At 42.3% G+C, this 18,953-nt stretch overlaps 1 protein-coding gene across 1 annotated transcript; it reads left to right on the forward strand.

Annotated features, from left to right (window-relative positions):
* The first annotated feature begins 10,124 nt into the window (after positions 1 to 10,124).
* LOC144286157 (C-C motif chemokine 4) lies at positions 10,125 to 12,033 on the forward strand. Its single transcript, XM_077852247.1, has 3 exons — positions 10,125 to 10,453; positions 10,959 to 11,073; positions 11,640 to 12,033. Exons 1-3 carry the CDS (start codon positions 10,378 to 10,380, stop codon positions 11,725 to 11,727), a joined length of 279 nt encoding a protein of 92 aa, XP_077708373.1. The 5' UTR covers positions 10,125 to 10,377; the 3' UTR covers positions 11,728 to 12,033.
* The last annotated feature ends 6,920 nt before the right edge of the window (positions 12,034 to 18,953 follow it).

Genomic DNA, 18,953 nt, shown 5'->3' on the forward strand with positions numbered 1-18,953 from the left:
AACCCAAATACAGAGGCATTGTTAAACATAAAGATATCAGACTCAGCATCATTTAGGATTCTAAAATAAGAAAACCTAAATTCTCCTTTATTAGGGAATTATAAAGTAAACGCCTGATTGTTTATTATTAAGCCCTTAAATGGAATGAAGTGAAATAGTGTAAATGTATCATAACAACAGTTATAAAAAAAAGTAAGATGAAAAATTGTACAAGATGAAGAATTATATATATATATATATGCATCCACACATGAATGGCAAATATTGTAACTATATATATATATATATATATATATATATATATACACATATATATACATATATATGTAAACACTAGGCATGGAAAAAATAAAAAGCATTGGGAATAAATGTCTCAAAGAACCAATAGTAGCTATATTTGTGTCTATGGTCTACAGGTGATTAATTTTTTTGTGATTAATTTTTTTGTTTTCCCCTTTTTCTAGATTAAAAAAAAATTTTTTTTTTTTTTAAATGAGAATGTTGGGATCCCTGGGTGGCTCAGCGTTAAGCACCTGCCTTTGGCCGGGCACCCTGCGTGGAGCCTGCTTCTCTTTCTGCCTGTGTCTCTGCCTCTCTGTCTCTCTTTCTCTCTGTCTCTCATAAATAGATAAATAAAATCTTTAAAAAAAATGAGAATGTTTTACCTTCCTGATTAGCTTACCAATTTATGAACACGTTTTATTTATTTATTTTTAAAGATTTTATTTATTTATTCATGAGAGACACAGAGAGAGAGAGAGAGAGACATTTCCCCACATTTTGTTTTAAAACATTCACAACATTACCATTTGGAAAGTAGGTTGCTATCAATTGTCTAATTTGAAAGAAATTTTTGATATATGAAAGTTTCTGTTCAATGGTGTTTGCTAAAATGAAGTCTTGATTTCCATTTCTCTGAACTATTTTAAGGAACCTGTGTGATACTTACATAAATAATAGCAAATTCAAAGCAGTTTTCTTATTCTTTTTTAAAAAAGATTTTAAACATTTATTTATTCCTGAGAGACAGAGAGAGAGAGAGAGAGAGAGAGAGAGGCAGAGACACAGGCAGAGGGAGAAGCAGGCTCCTTGTGGGAAGCCTGAGATGGGACTTGATCCCAGGACTCCAGGATCATGCCCTGAGCCGAAGGCAGACGCTCAACTGCTGAGCCACCCAGGTGACCCTCTCTCTTATGCTTTTTAATTCATAATTTCAGTGATGTGAAAGGCTCTCCTTTTCAGCCAGATCTACATATTTTTCTTTTCTATCTTTTATGATCTTATTATTAGTGTTTAATAAACATAATTCACAAATTCACATTTGGACTCTAGATACTTTCAGTCTGATAGGAATGGGTAGAGCATATAAACAGGTAACCACAGCACTTAGCAGAAAGTGCTAAGATTCCTAGGAGGGAGAAATGACCTCCTTCAAGAGAATTTGGGGAAGGCTTCACAGACGAGATGGAGCTTTGCTTGCGTGTTAAAAGGTACACAGGTTTCAAACTCATATAAATGGAGGGTGGGGTTGGCAGGAGAGGTCAAGCCAGCGTAGTCAAAGGTGTGGACTTGCCAGTTCAGAGGGAGGAGTGAGTAGGTCAGTGTAGCTGCATAGTGGTGGGACAAACAGGGATGAGGAAGCTAAATTGGGGGTCAAACCAGGAGATCTTTGAAGTCCCCTCAAAAGGGGCTAGCACAGTGGTGGAAATAAGATATAAGCAAAGTGAGATCATATCTTAGGAATCCTGCCCTTCCTGGGTCTGTAGGGTTCCTGCTCTTAAAACGCATGGGCTCTCTTCTCATCCCATTCCTAGGATTGCTAATGCTGGTTCTGAGAGAGGCAAAGGCAGGATCAAGGACAATGGCAGGTTACCCTGGGGCTTCAGCATCCAAGTGTCTTCCTTTGTTCCTGTCAATTCCATAAAAGGAGTCTATCACTAGTTTCAGTGGAAACTCTAGATCACAGACCGTGCCTCCTCCTCAGCCCGCCCCCTTTGCCCTAGCTCTCAGCTGACACCCTGAACTGCACTCCCTCAGTTCACTTCTTGGGGAACCCCCTTCACATTTGTGATTCAGTTTCTGAGAGTTGGATGCTATGAGTTGGGAGGGCCAGAAAAAGGAACTGGAAACTGCTGAATCAACCCCTTGGCTAATAATGGACCTTATTATATCCTCTTCTATAATTACAGAACCTGCCACACTGCATTGTAATTAGTTACTTATGCAATTTTTCGCTCCAGAAATTTAGACCATGTCCTGTTAATTTTAAACCAAATTCATATCATGGCTTGTTGGTTAATTTAAACCAAATGCTAGCCCGTGATGATTATAGCAGGATGAATTGTCTGCCATTATAGCTATTCCTTATATTTTTGTTCTTTTTAATAAAGGTGCTTTACTGAATATAAAATTTTATCTTAGTGTTTATATATTTGTAAGCCTCTCCATATCAACCCTCAAATCAGAAAATAGCCCTTTGTTGTATGTGCTTTTATTGGATTGGAAAATAATATACTTGTGTGCAAAGTATGTCTTAATATGTATATGTTGAATGACTAATATAAGGGGATCTTCAGGTGGCTTTGTTGGTTGGGTGGGCCTTAGAAATTTCTTTTTTTTTTGCCTTAGAAATTTCTTAGGCGGGGGCACCTAGGTGGCTCAATGGTTGAGTGTCTGCCTTTGGCTCAGGTTGTAATCTTGGAGTCCCGGGATCGAGTTCCGCTTCTCCCTCTGCCTGTATCTCTGCCTCTCTCTGTGTGTCTCTCACAAATAAATAAATGAAATCTTTTCTATTTTTATTTTTTTAAGATTTTATTTATTTATTCATGACAGAAAGAGAGAGAGAGAAGCAGAGACACAGGCAGAGGCAGAAGCAGGCTCCACGTGAAGAGCCTAATGTGGGACTCGATTCCAGGACTCCGGGATCACTCTGAGTTGAAGGCAGAAGCTCAACAGCTGAGCCACCCAGGGATCCCTGAAATCTTGTGAAAGAAAGAAAGAAAGAAAGAAAGAAAGAAAGAAAGAAAGAAAGAAAGAAAGAAAGAAAGAAAGAAAGAAAGAAAGAAAGAAAGAAAGAAAAGAAAAAGAAAGAAAGAAAGAAGAAAGAAAGAAAGAAAGAAGAAAGAAAGAAAGAAAGAAAGAAGAAAGAAAGAAAGAAAGAAAGAAAGGAGAAATTTCCCAGGTGGTAAATTGGTGTTCTCAGGTGACTTTCCCGGGATCACACAGATGACATTGGTCAGTTTTATGATTCACTGTCTGTTAATTGGCAGGTTATCTCCAGTGATAACCACAATGCCTGACATATAGTAGAGCTTAATACGTATTTGGTGAATGAATGAATACAGTGCTAATTTGACTAACAGTGTGTGTTATGCCCAAAGTCCCAATGTGGAGTTGAAAGACTAACAGGAAGGAAAAAATCAGAAAGGTCCTGATGTCGAAGTCTTTATCTTTGGTAGTAGAGCACCCAAAATCTCTTAGTGATGACAGAAAGTAGCTAGCAGTCAGCATGGTGGATCTTGCAGTTTGGAGGGGGCTTACATTGTGTCCTAGCTTCCCTGGCTCATTCTAGCCTCTTTGAGGTCCCACCCCTGTCCACCAGAGTATCCTAGCCATGAGTACAAGGTATTTGGGCAGAACAATTCATGTTCTGCAACATCACTGGCTGTCCTGCTCTGCTCACATCCTCACTGCTTCCCATGCCCTGGACCTGCTGGATTGGTTTTCCTCCAGTTTCCAGCTCTGTGGCTCCGCTTCCTTGGGCATCAGTTCCAGCTCAAGGGAAATGATGGGCTGGCTGGCAATGATAACTTATTTGACCCAGCCTTGGCTCCCTTTTTTCAGGCGTGGCCCTACCTTTCAGGTAGGCGGAAACTATGTCCTGGAGGCCCCTTTATAGCATTCTAGAGACACAATGTCTCGTTGATGCAGCCCCTTCTTTCTGCAGCCTGGCCCTTTGCAATCTTGAGTTCTTCATGTCATTCTCCTCTGGCCATTTGTATGTGCAATAGATCAGGGCATACCTCTTGGTATTGGATTAGATTCATCCTTGTGCCCCTGCTCCCCCTTCTATGTTCTTGACTCAGTAAAAACCATCCTCACCTATGACGCTTCCATGCTAGAAACCTGGGAATCACCCTGACTCCTCCCTCCCCCTCATCTGCATCTATTGCATATTTGAAATGAAGTAGATCTCCTTCTCACTGTTCCTACTGCCACTGCCTGGGGTCCAACCCTCATCATTTCTTGCCATGACAGCTGTAAGAGTGTCCTGTCAACTGTGTTTCCTTCTAGTTTTGCAACTCTTTGATCTGTCCCATCACATGGCACCCGAAGTGATTTTGCTAAAGTTCAAATCACTGTCTATCTCTGTCTGTTGAAAATGTTTCAAATACTCTGCATGGTTTCCAGCATGGAATGGAAGCTTCCCCTCTGTGAACTGACCCCTGCCTCCCTCTTTGGTCTGTCTCTTGCCACCTTCAGACTTCCTGGAAATTTAGTCAGCCCTCTGAACGACATGTAATTCTTTAAAAGTTCAGGCCTCTCTTCTGCTTTCTATGAATAAGGTGTCAGCTCATCCTGGGAGATCACAGGGCGGAGTGAAACCCTAGAAGCATGGGTATGTCCCATGACACCAGTGGAGATTAACATTTAGAACAAATAAGGAAAGTCATTATTTAATTAATTCCCTTACTTTTCTAAGGAAAAGAGAAATCCATGGACTCCACTGTTCAAAGACATGCAGAATGCAAAACTGAGAGACATTCTATATTGCAATAACAACTCTGGTTTGTAAGCTTCTAACATAAATTTATAATAAGCCCATTTCCCTTTTATGATTTACTTATGCTTTGGAACCAGACTTCCTTGGCGTCATTTCCAAATCTAACATGTGTTAGCTGTGTATTCTTCTGTAGGCTACTTACCTCTCTGTGTTTCAGTTTCCTTGTGTGTGAAAGGGGATAATAGTACGTACCTCAGAGGACTCCTAGGAGGGTAAAATACATTAGCATCTATGAAAGGCTGTGAATAGCTTTTTCCTGTAAGCACTATGTTAGTGTTAGTTACTATTATCATTTTTACTGAAATATACCAATCTATTTTATGTATTAAAAAAAGCACAGGTCTCGGGCAGCCTGGGTGGCTCAGCAGTTTAGCGCCGCCTTCAGTCCAGGGCCTGATCCTGGAGACCTGGGATGGAGTCCCACATCCGCTTCCTGTAAGGAGCCTGCTTCCTCCTCTACCTGTGTCTCTGCCTCTCTTTCTCTTTCTGTGTCTCTCATAAATAAATAAAATCTTAAAAAAAAATTTAAAAAGCACAGGTCTCTTGTTCTTTGCCTAGTTAACCCTGGCCCTATACTCTTTGTCTGGCTAATCTTTCTTCAGATCTCAGCTAAATTTATAATAGAGAAAAGTTAGAACAACCTGAATGGGCTGACCTAAGTAACAGAATGGTTAATTATACATTTAAAAATAAAATTTTGGTATATTCACGGAATGAAATATCACACATGCCAATTTTGAATAACTTTAGTGTTTTTAATGACATAGAAGAATATAAAGTAACAAAAATAAGATATACTAATATACTAGTTCAAGAAAGAGTAGTAAGTGACAATAGTAAAATATAAAAACATGTACAGAATGTTGAGTCATTTTTATTTTCTTATTTATGCTTTCCTATATTTTCTAATTTTTGTACAGTGACTATGTATATTTTCTATGAAAACAAAACAAAACAAAACAAAACTCAGGCATTATCTTTTTTGACATTTCACCACCACCTTCCAAAACATCCCCAATGCTTGAAATAGTGCCCAGAATATAGTAGACCCTCAGTAAAGTTTTATTGAATTATTTTTCTCTCTTGTTGGATATTCTCTGTGACCAAACTAGAAAGAGCTTGAAACAGATATAAAGGGGCACCTGGGTGGCTCAGTGGTTGAGTATGTGCCTTCAGGTCAGGTCCTGGGGTTCTGGGATCAAGTCCTGTATCAGGCTCCCCATGAGGAGCCTGCTTCTCCCTCTGCCTATGTCTCTGGCTTTCTGACTGTGTCTTGCATGAGGAAGAAAGAAAGAAAGAAAGAAAGAAAGAAAGAAAGAAAGAAAGAAAGAAAGAAAGAAAGAAAGAAAGAAAGAAAGAAAGAAAGAAAGAAAGAAAGAAAGAGAAAGAAAGAAAGAAGGAAGGAAGGAAGAAAGAAAAGAAAGAAGAAAGAAAGAAAGAAAGAAAGAAAGAAAGAAAGAAAGAAAGAAAGAGAAAGGAAGGAAGGAAGGAAGGAAGGAAGGAAGGAAGGAAGGAATAAAAGCACTGTTTGAAGGAAGAGTGATGCTTCCTAAAGAATACTGGAAGTTTTCCAAACACTGATGAGCCTTTAACCTTCTCTCAGGAATTTAACAACTGTAAATTCACTGACCTCCATCCTTGACAGCAAAGAGCAGGCAGTGGTGGGTGAAGAAGACTCATTTCCTCTTTAAGAAGAATGAGGCTGCTGGCTTGAGGGGTGGAGTGTGATTGTCTCTGATGAACTGCTTCAATTAGCAACATGTCCTATGGACTCCATCCTGAACCCCGTGCTTTGGACAATTTTGTACTTGTTTCTTCAATCTACAACCCAGTTTCTGCTCTCATTTCCCCCAAGTGACTTGGTTATAACATTGGCAAGACCAAATAATTTATCCTAATTGGTTTATTATGCTGGCAAAGTGACCATCCAGCTCATTTTGGCTTTCCAGTCTCAACACTTGCTCACAAGAAATTCTCTAGTTTTGGGCATTACACATGCTAGTGGCTAGCACTCTTGGCCCTGACACTCAATGGTCTCCCCAATGCTCATGCACCTCTGCACTTTCCTTCTAGGAGGGCACAAAATGTCAGGATTTGACCACTTCTGTTTCTTGCTCCTCAGAAGTTTTGTAATCTCTTTGGAGAGTTTGGTATCTTCTGAGACTTCCTGTATTTGCAATATCAGAGGTCATACCTGTAGAGGAAGTCTGGTTATCTCTGAACCAGGACTTGGAAGACTTGAGTCTTGACACACATCCTGTGTGACCTTGATTAATAAGTCTTTGAACTTCTCTGAATTTGTATTCCTAATCTGTACAATGCCAAAACATATAGGGATCAAATAAAACCATGGAGGTGGATATGCTGGGGGAAATCAGAAGTACTAGGACCTTTGAATGTTCATATTACTGCTGTGGCTAGTGGTCCTGTTTGCAGCCTGGGGAGTCTGGGAGAACAAAAATGAGGAGAAAACAGATGTGAAAGTGATCAAAATGGAATAATGAGCACAGTGCCAGTCAAGGGTATAGAAGGGGAAACCTTAATGTTACCACGAGTAAGGGGAAGTGAAGGGCTTTCCTGCTCAAGAGTGAGGAGGTGACCAAAGAATGTGTATGGAGCTCCTGGGACCATGGTTGACTCTTGCTACCACTTCTCACAACCTTAAGCTGGAAAGAATTGAGTCTAGAATAGTATCCTTGATGATAAAACTACTGGGTCTATGGGTTGAGGGCAGAAGAAGGAAGAAAATTATCCCATTAAAGCTGGGGAGTCACACTTTGGGTAGAATTTTTCAAAATAATCAGTTTATTCTTACTTCATTTAACTAAATGGAATTCATATCCTGAATCCATGTTATCTGTCACAACCCCTCCCATTAAAACCTCTGGGCATATATTAAGCAAATGTTTATTGAACACCTACTGTTTTCACAGAGATAAGCATGACATGGTTTCTGTATCAAGGTGCTCCTTTTTAGTGAGGGAGACAAACAAATAGATATGTTATAGGTGATAAGATGGAGGGAGCTCTGGAGGCTTCCTCTAGGAGCATGGAGAGAGATTCAGAGTTTAGTTGGAAGAGGGGTCAGGGAGGGTTATCTAAAGACAATGAGCACTTTTTTTGTAGTGTATTTGGGAGGGATTTGTTCTTATTCTCTATTGACTATCACTTAGAAATAGCTTCAATGTATGAATCTCAGAGGCCATTGATTCAGCTTAACATGTTGACAGAAGCCTTGGTACTTTTGGTGTGGAATTTCACTGGTGTGAACACAGCATTATTGGTGAGACCTTCACAAACAAAACATTTTATCTCTATGAACCAAAGATCAAACCAAGGCTAAGAAGCCAAAGTCAACAGTCAAACTCATTGTGTGGCTCAATGCAGATTAATTATCCATTTTTATATATCATCATTCTCCTATTGTTCCAGAGCAGACACCTTCATAATCCCTCCACAGGTTGAAGATCAGCACACCCCACTCATTTAGACAGAGGACTCCATGTCAAGTGCTCCTTCTTAGTGCATGGTGGGGTTTAGATTTGACTGGGAACCATTCATTGACAGTCAAGGAATGGCCTTCTCTGACATTTTGTTTCTACCTCTGATGTGATACTTACTTTATTCCATCTCATGGCATCGTTATTTCTGTCACTGTCAATACCATCACTAGCCTAAGAACTCTTTGAGGGTATATTTGGGGTTTCACTCAGTTTTGTCTGCCCTGACAAACAGCAGATGACTACTCAACTGAGTTGGATGGAAATGCCATGAAAACAAAGTCTATAGATTGAGGGGAACATAAGACACATCCTTCCTCCCTTAAAGCAAGGTGCTTAATGCATGAACATGAAACTCCATCAACCAGGAGAGGTCATGAGAGATACTAGCATAGGTGATACAGGGATCACAGAAACTTAGAGCTGGGGATGGAGGTCTTGGTAAATATTGGAACATTTGGAGCAAGACTTACACAAAGAAAAGGGTAAGGACAGGAGAGAGGAGAGAAGTACAGTTTGTGTGTGTAGGTGGAATATGGGTGGGGGGAATGATAAGGTAGGATGACATTGAACTTTATTTGTAGCCCTGAAGCACTCCAAAATGCCCCTCTCATCTCTCCTAGCCCACATTTCTACAGCACCCAGGAGGCCTGGCTCTCTCCTTTCCCTCTTCACTCTTCTTTCTCAAGGCAGAGGCAGATAGCCACGTGAGGCTGGGGGTGAGCAAATGGGTCAGTGTGGATGAGCTAATGGTGGATAGAGATCTTGACCAACCACTCTAATTACCCCCACGTGTCCCACCCCACGCACTACTGTATTACTGGTTGACTTTATTCTAGGTCAACAGCAGTGCCCAACCAGGTAGGGCTTTCCATGAATGTAAGGAATACCCTATGGATGGCTGGGGAACACCCACGTGCTTATACTACACATTTTATCCATAACATGGTTAAGCCCATTGCTAGGTATATCCAATCCCAATTTTACACTAGAGGAACATTTTTTATTTGAGTCTTCCAAACTTGATTCTTCCTTTTTCTCTTTTTCTATTATCAGTCCAAGTAAACATACCAACATCTTTATTTCTTTTCTGTTCCCTTCTTGTTCTAGAACAGACTGACCCAAACTCCTTTCCTGATTTCAGCCCTAATAAGATGGGTCTTTGTGTGTGGCATAGGCCCTAGTGGTCAACATTTTCTCTCTTTGTGGTCATATTCTATATTTGTACTGAGGCAACCAGGTAGAAAGAAAATGGATTTTAGAATCAGATGACTCTTAGTTCAAATCTTGGCACTGCCCCTTAACCAACCACGTGTCCTGGAGATAATGAATTCTCCTGTGTGGTCCTCATTGCCCCAAGGGAATAATCATAGTCCTGCTCATGGGTATGGTAGGGTTAGATGTCATGTGTATGTGGAAGCTTGCCCAGTGCCTGGTCCTTAGTAAATCTCCAATAAATAGAAGTTATAGATGTTCCTCAGGTGCCCTGCTGGGTCTTTCTGCACATTCAATGCTGGACTCTCTCTTTACACCTAAGGAAATGTACAGGGCACTAAGGTCACTCAGCTCAGTAGAAGAAGGCCCAAGAATGGGACATGGATTCCTGGCTACCCCTTCCTTCTTAAGGCCAGGCTTGCAGCAGCTTTGGAAAAACATGAAGCCTCAAGTTTCTGGAGGTGCCAACCACTGAGAACAGTACGCTTCTCATCTACAAGCCTCTTTTGGCAGATGTGAAGATTTCATCCTTCCTCTCTATAGTCTTGATCACTGTCTTTGGTGTACCACTTCCCTCTATGACGCAGCCCACTTCTTCTCCACTACCCCCCTTTCCTCCCGTGATGACATCGCCCTGGGGAAGAGAAGCTGTGAAGGGCTGCTCTCTGTCAGCTAGCTTCAGTTTCCTTATTGGCACCATGACATCATCTCTACCTTGGAAATTCCATTTGCCCTCCTGTGCCTCCATATCTGTTTGAGGCCTCAGAGTTCCTATAAAGAGGAGTTCCCAAGTCAGTTTCAGCACAGAACACAGTTGGGCTCTGAAGCTTCACTGTTCTTCAGTCTCAGCTCCTGAAAAGCCTCTCCTCTGCCGAGACCATGAAGCTCTGTGTGACCGTCCTTTCTCTCCTTGTGCTAGTGGCTGCCTTCTGCTCCCCGGCGCTCTCAGCACCAAGTAAGTGGCCACTCTTCCAGCTGCTACTTCTAGAGTCATGGTGTAGATAGTGCTGGCTTTTCTAGCTGGGTCTGATCTAACGGTGGCATCTAGGGACAAAAGGGAGATGGGAAGATTTCCAAATAGCCTGCTGTTAAATGTAGAATCTAATAGACATTCAGTAGGAGTCAAGTTCCTATTTTCTTAAGAAATAGCAACCAGTAGACTCATTTAAGCAAGTTCCTGCCTCTTTCTGTGCCTTGGTTTCCCCATCTATAAAATGAAGGGAGTTAGACACAAGCCCTGAGACTCAGTCCAGTTCCAATCTTCCAAAATTCTTTTGTGACTTTCTCTTATGATCTTCTATTCAGAATAATACTCCTACTTAGGGTGAGTGGGATTGGAAAAAAAAGACCATATTTTGGGATCCAGTAGTCCTACAGAGATGGCCACTGAATATCTATTGATTAGAAACCAAAATTAACAAGTCATAGAGCTTCTATCTCACCCCTGCCTTTCTTTCCAGTGGGTTCAGATCCTCCTACTGCCTGCTGCTTCTCTTACACCCTGCGGAAGATTCCTCGCAACTTTGTGGCAGATTACTTTGAGACCAGCAGCCTCTGCTCCCAGCCAGCTGTGGTGTGAGTATCAACCCTGGGTCTGTTCTAGGAGGCAGGGGTGAGGGCAGGATTAGAAAATGGGGCCTACTGGCAGAAGATGGAAGCAAACAGTAGGGAGACAGGTCTCAGGGCTGAAGCCCTTCCAGAAATCAGTGAGGATCAAGCCATGAAATTACCTGTTGAGTCTGGAGGAGGTTGGGTGGGGGCCAAGGGAAGGCAAGGGGACTTTTGGGGGAGGAATTTAGCCAGAGGCCAGGAAACCAGGGAAACTAAAAAAGATGACAGGAGATGTGCTTAGAAACTGTGCTTAGAAAAACATGCAGAAAAGTCATTGCTAGGGGCAATAGAGACTGAGTAGGGTGATGTATTCATTTTGATTGCAAAACTCATTTGTTCCTAATCTGAGCAACCCAAGAGGTGGAGCTAAATCCAGAGTAGAAGTTGCAAGGAGTCCAGTTTTAGCACCACCCCAGGAAGTTTTCCCATCTATTAGAGCTATCCAACATATACCATGGTCAAGCAGAGGAAGATACCTACCACAGGCAAGGTCCCATGGGATTCTAATCTGTCTATTCCTTGTTCCACAGATTCCAAACCAGAAGGGGCAGACAAGTCTGTGCTAATCCCAGCGAGCCCTGGGTCCAGGAATACATGGATGATCTGGAACTGAACTGAGCTGCTCCAGGTCAAGGTGCAGGAGGTCTCCAGGGAAGGTCACCTGAGCCCAATGCTTCTCATGAGACGCACCTTCTCCACACTCATGACTCTTCTCAGTAGACTGTTCCTTTTCTTAATTTAATCGTATTATGTGTTGTGTTATTGTATTTGAACTTATTTCTATTATTTGTTTTGCCAAAGGACACTTACTTGTCCCCCATGGGGATAGTCTACCATCATTGTTTCTCTGCTATTGTAGATATATGAATAATGCAACTGATTCCATATGTTTTCAAAATAAAATTTCTAAAAAATTATAGACAATTTCTTTGCATTTTAATTTGACTTGAGGTGAAGGGAATTGCCTCATATTATGACTGGGACAAACTACAGTTTCCAAACACAATAAGGACAAGCAATTACTGAGTACTTAATATGGGCTAATATGGGGCAGCCCGGGTGGCTCAGTGGTTTAGCGTCACCTTCGGCCCAGGGTGTAGTTCTGGAGACCCAGGATCGAGTCCCACATCGGGCTCCCTGCATGGAGCCTGCTTCTTCCACTGCCCGTGTCTCTGCCTCTCTCTTTCTCTGTGTCTCTCATGAATAAATAAATTTTAAAAAAAGAAGGATGGAGTCCCATCCTTCTAAAAAAATATATGGGCTAATATGTCTAAAGATATGATATCACTCAACAATTTCAATGGGATTTTAAAACCCTTATGAAGTAGGAACTGGTTATCTCCAATTTTACAGATGAGGAAACAGAGGCACAGAGATTATGTGACTTGCTAAACCTTATGGATCTGCTGGGGTAGTAGCATCATGGAAGGACGATCCAAAAGGATAGCTATATGCTAAGAGGTAACATATCAATATTCTGTAGGAAAGTTGTGAATAGCAGTAGCAGCAGCACAATGTAGAAGGCGGAAGTGGTTCAGAGTCAGAAAAGTGGGCCTGCATGACTTATTATTGGCATACCATTAGGAAAGTCATCTTGCCTTACTGGACCTCGATTTTCACACCTAGACAGTGAGAGTTTCAAAGGGCTATTGTAAGGTGACATGTACATTACCCATCGTGGGGGCCTGACATTTGGAAGATTCTTTCCTTCTCTGAGCCTCAGCATTCTCACTTAAAATGGGCATGGTGCCCATCCTCCTAGGGTCATCATGTAGATTAGCTTAGTTAGTGAATAAGCTCTCTAAAGGCCAACACAAATATGAAATGTTATCATGAGAACAGAAGAGTGAATATCAGATCTAGTTCTGGATGGTGGCAGGAGTAACCTAGAGCCACAGCTTATTTCCTTAATTCATCCTCAGAACTTCTTCTTACAGGGGTGCCTGGGTGGCTCAGTCGGTTGGGCATCTGACTTTTGATCTCAGAGTTTTGTCTCTTCCTCTCTCTCTCTCTGTCTCTCATGAATAAATAAAATCTTTTAAAAAAATTCTCGTACATGGGTCAGAGAGAACATGGGTCTGGAATAGAATTACATGTATGATCAAGTCTTGATTCATGGGACTTAGAATTTTAGTCTATTAAAAGTTCAGGGACCCTCTCAGACCATCTGGTCCAACTCATTTTTTTGGAAACCGAGAGCCAGGGACTGAGAAGTGACTTACTAGAGGCAATTCAGCAAGTGTGTCACAGATGACTTTAGCTAATTCCAAATCCCAGGTAAATCCCTTTTCCATACTCCTGGTGACATTCCTTTGTGCCCCCCCCCAACACACACAAAGGAATGATCCATTGTGTAAGTAGGGTGAAGAGGGGCTGACCTTGAAAATCGCTTGAGTGTTCTTGGCCCAATGCAAAAGCAGAACTGAGACAATGTACCTTTCCGGAGCCAACAAAAAATTCCCTTCCTTGTTCTGCACTTAGCCACCCTCATCATCCCAGAGCCTGATGGGGCTTGGCTTTTGCTTTTCATCTTCCCACATCTGAAGTGTCCAGTGTATTAGCCACTAGCCACAAGTGGCTCAGTAATTGCTCATCCTTATTGTGTTTGGAAACTGTAGTTTGTCCCAGTCATAAACAGGAAATAACATTTAAAATTCATTTCCTCAGTAGCACTAGTCACAATCCATGTGCTCATTAGCTACATATGCTTCATGGCTGCCATGTTGGACAGTGAAGATATAAAGCATTTCCACCATCACAGAAAGTTCCATTGAATGGCACTGTCCTAAAGACACAGAACCTAAAATAGTGAAGGGACGGGGTGTTGGAAGTAGGCTGGAAAGCAGGGTGTGGACTTTGGTGAAAGATACATATACTCTGTTCTGAGGAAAGTGGTTGGGAGAGAAAATGGATAATCCCCGGGCCTAAGACAAGGTATAGATCACCATAGTAGGCTGAATAATGGCCATGAAGATGTCCACATCCTAATCCCCAGAACCTGTGAGGATTGCCTTATACAGCAAAAAGGACTTTGCAGATATGATCAAGTAAAGGATCTTGAGGTGGAGAGATTTTCCTGGATTATCTGGCTGGACCCTAAAGTGTAGTTATAAATATCCTTATAAGAAGAGATAGAGGGAGATTTGATTACAGAGAGAAGAAGGCAATATGACGACCAATGCTATGCCATCGACTTCGATAATGGAGGAAGAGTGCAGGAGCCAAGGAATGCGAGACTGCCATTCTAGAAGCTGGAAAAAACAATGAAATGTCTTTTCTCCTAGAGCCTCTAGATGGAGTGCAGCCCTGTTGATAACCCTGATTTCAGCTTAGTGAAAGAGATTTGATTTCTGAACTCCAGAACTTTAAGAGAATAAATGTGTGTTGTTTTAGGGCACCAAGTTTGTATTAATTTGTTATAGAAGAAATAGAAAACAAATACAATCACCAACTGATTGGTTGGTCACCCCTTCCTCAGTGTGGAAGGAAATGGAACATTCTAGAAAGTGAGACAAACTTCCCTACAGGAGAAACCCAAGGTGAAGTGGGCACATTCCAAGGGAATGGACTATAATGAAGTGAGGCATCTCAAGAGGAGGGTCTGCTCCTAAGCAGGAGGGTCTGCAGCTAAGTACAAAGCTGAGGCTTCACCAAGGGTACAAACCCATGAGTCAAGCTAAGAGGAAGCCTGACTCTTCTTGGGGGCCTTTAAGGGGGTGGGGGTCGGTGATCTTGGATTCTTCTCAGAAGGAGTCCATCCTCTCCTTTGTCTAATGAAGCCTGGAGGAGAGCCACAGCTTGTCTCTGGTTTCACCATTAGAGAGGGCTGGGGTAGAGCTAGAATCTGGGTCTCCTTGCTCACATGAAGCCCTTTGCCCCACATGTCCCTGGCTCTGAGCAAATTGGAAGGGAGGAATTCAGCATCTCAGAGACCAGAGTGCCAGGGAAGCCTGCAGGAGACCTGAATACCCTCGCGAAGAAATCCTTCAGTCAGGAATTCCCGACGACAGAGTGGAATCCTTGTGGTGGGGCAATGTGGAACTTCACCTGTTGCACAACAAGACACTTGTTCTTCCTTTTTCCTTTTCTTTATGAAACTTCCTTTTTTAGATTGAGGCCAGGATGTTGGTATCTGATTTTCCACGTACTTCTCCAGGTTTCTGGGTGGAGACTAGAACCTGAACAGATGAAGCAGGATAGGAAATGAGAGCTACAGTTTGTGGAGCAACTTCTGGAAAAAACATAGCCCTGTGTTTTTCTATTCTCTTGCAATATTTGCATCCCCCATCTCCCTCCCCAGTTGGGGGGAGAGGGGCTCTGTTTCTTCATGTTCTGATTCATGAAATTCTACATTCTCACCCCCATCTCACTCCAACCCAGAGACTTCCACCATGTTCCCATGACATAGGCATTTTCCTCCTAGGAGACCAGGAGCTGACCCAGCAGAAACAGTGACCTAGGATATAAGTTGAGCCACAAATAGTGGAAGAAACCACAGTTTTTCCTGGCGGCTGAGCCCAGCGGCCACATGATTGTTCTGAGCTGCTTTCCACACACACCCTTCACAGACCTGAGGGACGTGTCCTCTCTCCCTTTTCCACCTGCCCCCCCATCTAAACACATCTCTTCTTGGGCTCCCATTGAGTCCAGGCAGACGGGAAAATGTTAAAAGATGTAGGAATTAAGAGAAAAAATTGTGAATGCATTTTTCTACATTTTAAAGTTTCATTTTTAGAATATGAAAATTGTATGAAATACAGACATTCAGAAGAAAAGAGAAAATCACCTTTTTTTTTTTTTTTTTTTGCAGGGGAGGACAGGCTTGATCCCAACAGGATGGTCTGGGGACTCCCTTCTTCTTCTTCTTCTTCTTCTTCTTCTTCTTCTTCTTCTTCTTCTTCTTCTTCTTCTCCTTCTCCTTCTCCTTCTCCTTCTCCTTCTCCTTCTCCTTCTCCTTCTTCTTCTTCTTCTTCTTCTTCTTCTGATTTTATTTATTTATTTTAGAGCAAGAGAGAGCAGGGGGAGGGGCAGAAGGAGAGGGAGAGAGAGAATCCCAAGCAGACTCCACGCTGAGCACAGAGGCTGACATGGGGCTCGATCTCAGGACCCTGAGATCATGACCTGAGCCAAACTCAAGAGTTTGATGCTTAACCGACTGAGCCAATCAAGTGCCCCTACATACCTGGTTTATAAAGTTCTTGTCAGCTGTACAACTTTAATCGCAGCATAAAACACTTCCTTGAGCTTTGAATATGCTACCTTCTCTTTCCTTTACTCAATTCCCTATACAAAGGGTTGCTAGAAACATCCTTGGTAAATTTCTTTTTTTTTTTTTTTTATTGGAGTTCAATTTGCCAACATATAGCATAACACCCAGTGCTCATCCCATCAAGTGCCTCCCTCAGTGCCTTGGTAAACTTCATAAGCCTCCTTACAGCCGGGGATACTTGTAAATGTCAAAGTCTCAGGCTTTGAGGTACAAAAAAATGTTACCTTTTTTTCCCCATAATTGAACCCAACCCTCCAGTGCCCCTTCCTTTTAGTGGTAGAAAATGTAATCTGACTACAAGGTACACATTATTACTTCCTGATGTTTTTTCCTCCAGTTGAGAATCCTTCCTGAGGCATACTTCTTCCTATTCTCTCCTCCCCTTCTTCCCAGGGTCCATCTTCATTCTGAAGGGCTACCGTGTGATCAGGCTCACCACACAGGAAGGCGCAGGAATCTTGCTTCTTGTTGTCCGTTGGCCTCTGCTGGCATCTAGAGAAGTGCATCTCAGCCTTCTGGTCATTGGGCATCTGGCCCTCTGTCATGTCACTTGTCCTGCCATGGCCTCCAGGGTCAGTCCTTATAACTCTGTCCTTTCTGTCTCACTCTAAGCTTCTCTGAGCCCACAGGGCTTGGGACTTCTCGGAAAGGCTGTCAACCTTCTTGGACTGTGCCTCTTTCTTGCTCCTCTACCCCTAGTCCAGCCACTTCCTGGGAAGCACTGGGAAGGTCATTCTCAGATGGCTAATTTTAGGCTCATGCTTTTCACTATATTCTGCTAATAGTGCCTATCTTGTTTTCTCTCCCAGTGTATGGAAAACTAGCTCTTAAATCATGAACTTAAGAAATACATCTATTATTTATGATATTAACCCTATTCCCAGTTTCCTTTGGGCCTTGCCTTGCAAACACCTTCCCCCCCAACACAAACCTTTTTCTCTCAGAAAGCCCAGATCTTGAAATGGAAAGTCCGTGCTTTCAGAACTATTATGTCAATTAGAGTTTTAAGAAAAACCCACCAAGGAACTTAATGAACTTGTCTCTAAACTGTGTCCACTCTCCCTGGAAGGCACTGAGTCTAGGTTATAATCCACTGTGTGTCCCACAAGGAAATAGGAGTGAGTATAAGGAAATGGGGGAGAGGGAAGATACCTTGTTAATTCCTCAAAATATGGTACTTAAAGTACCACGGACAGACATACAGGCCTGCCTGTATTAAGGGGATTGTAAGGGGATTTCCTTGGCCAGATCTGTATTGGATCCATGCCATCTGACTTTAAATGTCATCATCTCTGACCTAGCCAAGTCTCGTGCTTTATAACAAAATGTCCTGGTGTTCACCCTTGGCTTGTCATGCCATAGGACAAAGCTGCAATATGAGCAAGATCTGGGACTGGTGGGCTGAGCATGCAGTTAGGTGTTTGAAGGATCTGGCAGGGATGAGAAATGACTCTTTGGGACATGGAATTCCAGGAAAAATGGACTTCCAGCCAACTTAGGATTCTAGATATAGATGCTGTACCCCAAGGTCTCACATGCCATCCTGAAAAGAAAAAAACACACCAAGGAATAAAACCCTGATGGCTATAGGTGTAAAGGATAGTTTTTGCAGACTGAAGAAATCTGAGAATTCCCAATATCTAGACTCAGTTTTCTCCTTTAATTTCTTATGTATGTCTGACAGCTTCTGCAGACACCTGGCCCTTTCAAGTGGTAATAATATGTCACAAGGACTTGCCAAATACCCAGATTTCTGATCATCACTAGAGTAGTAGAAAGAAGCTTTACATATGGACATTGTTTTTTTTTTTTTTTTCCACAAAGAAATAAGGTTTTATCAGGTAAGTGATGTGTTCCTCACTTCACGTGCATGAAAGACACCTGGGAAGCTTTTCTGGACCCCACCATTGGAGATTCCACAGCAGTGGGTCTGAGGTGGGCTTGGATATTTGCAAGGCATGGACTTTGAGTCTCAGACTCTTCATTCGTGACATGGGGATGCCAATGGAAGTAACCTCACAAGCTTGTGAGGCTTTGGTGAGAGGATGGGTGTGAAGAACAAGCACAGGGCCGGACATACTGTGCTTAAGTATGACATACTGTCATACTTAAAAAAGGTCAAGTACTCCCATTATTATGGAAGAGGCTCTCCTTAGCAACCTCACAGCTGCCAACATTGACATGTGTGCTTGTGCAGAACTGTCACAGGTAATCATTATCCTTTGCTTCTTTCTGGAAACTTGGAATAGTAAACACCAGATTATATTGTCTTATGCAATTTCTGTTAATTAAATTTCTTTACATAACTGTGGTGAGACTTACCTCCTCTACATTCCCAATTGGGCTGCATACAATGGGGAGTATGGGAATACACAGCTTGAACTAGTCCATTAGAATCTAAACTTGAGGAGGAACCTGGGTGGCTCAGTTGGTTAAGTTTCCAACTCTTGATTTTAGCTCAGGTCATGATCTCAGGGTCATGAGATCGAGCCCTGAATCAGCTCTGTGCTCAGCATAGAGTCTGTTTGGGATTTTCTCTCTCTCTCTCCTTCTGCCCCTCCCCTTGCTCATGCTC

This window comes from Canis aureus, chromosome 16, assembly GCF_053574225.1.
Source record: "Canis aureus isolate CA01 chromosome 16, VMU_Caureus_v.1.0, whole genome shotgun sequence".
Lineage (NCBI taxonomy): Eukaryota > Metazoa > Chordata > Mammalia > Carnivora > Canidae > Canis > Canis aureus.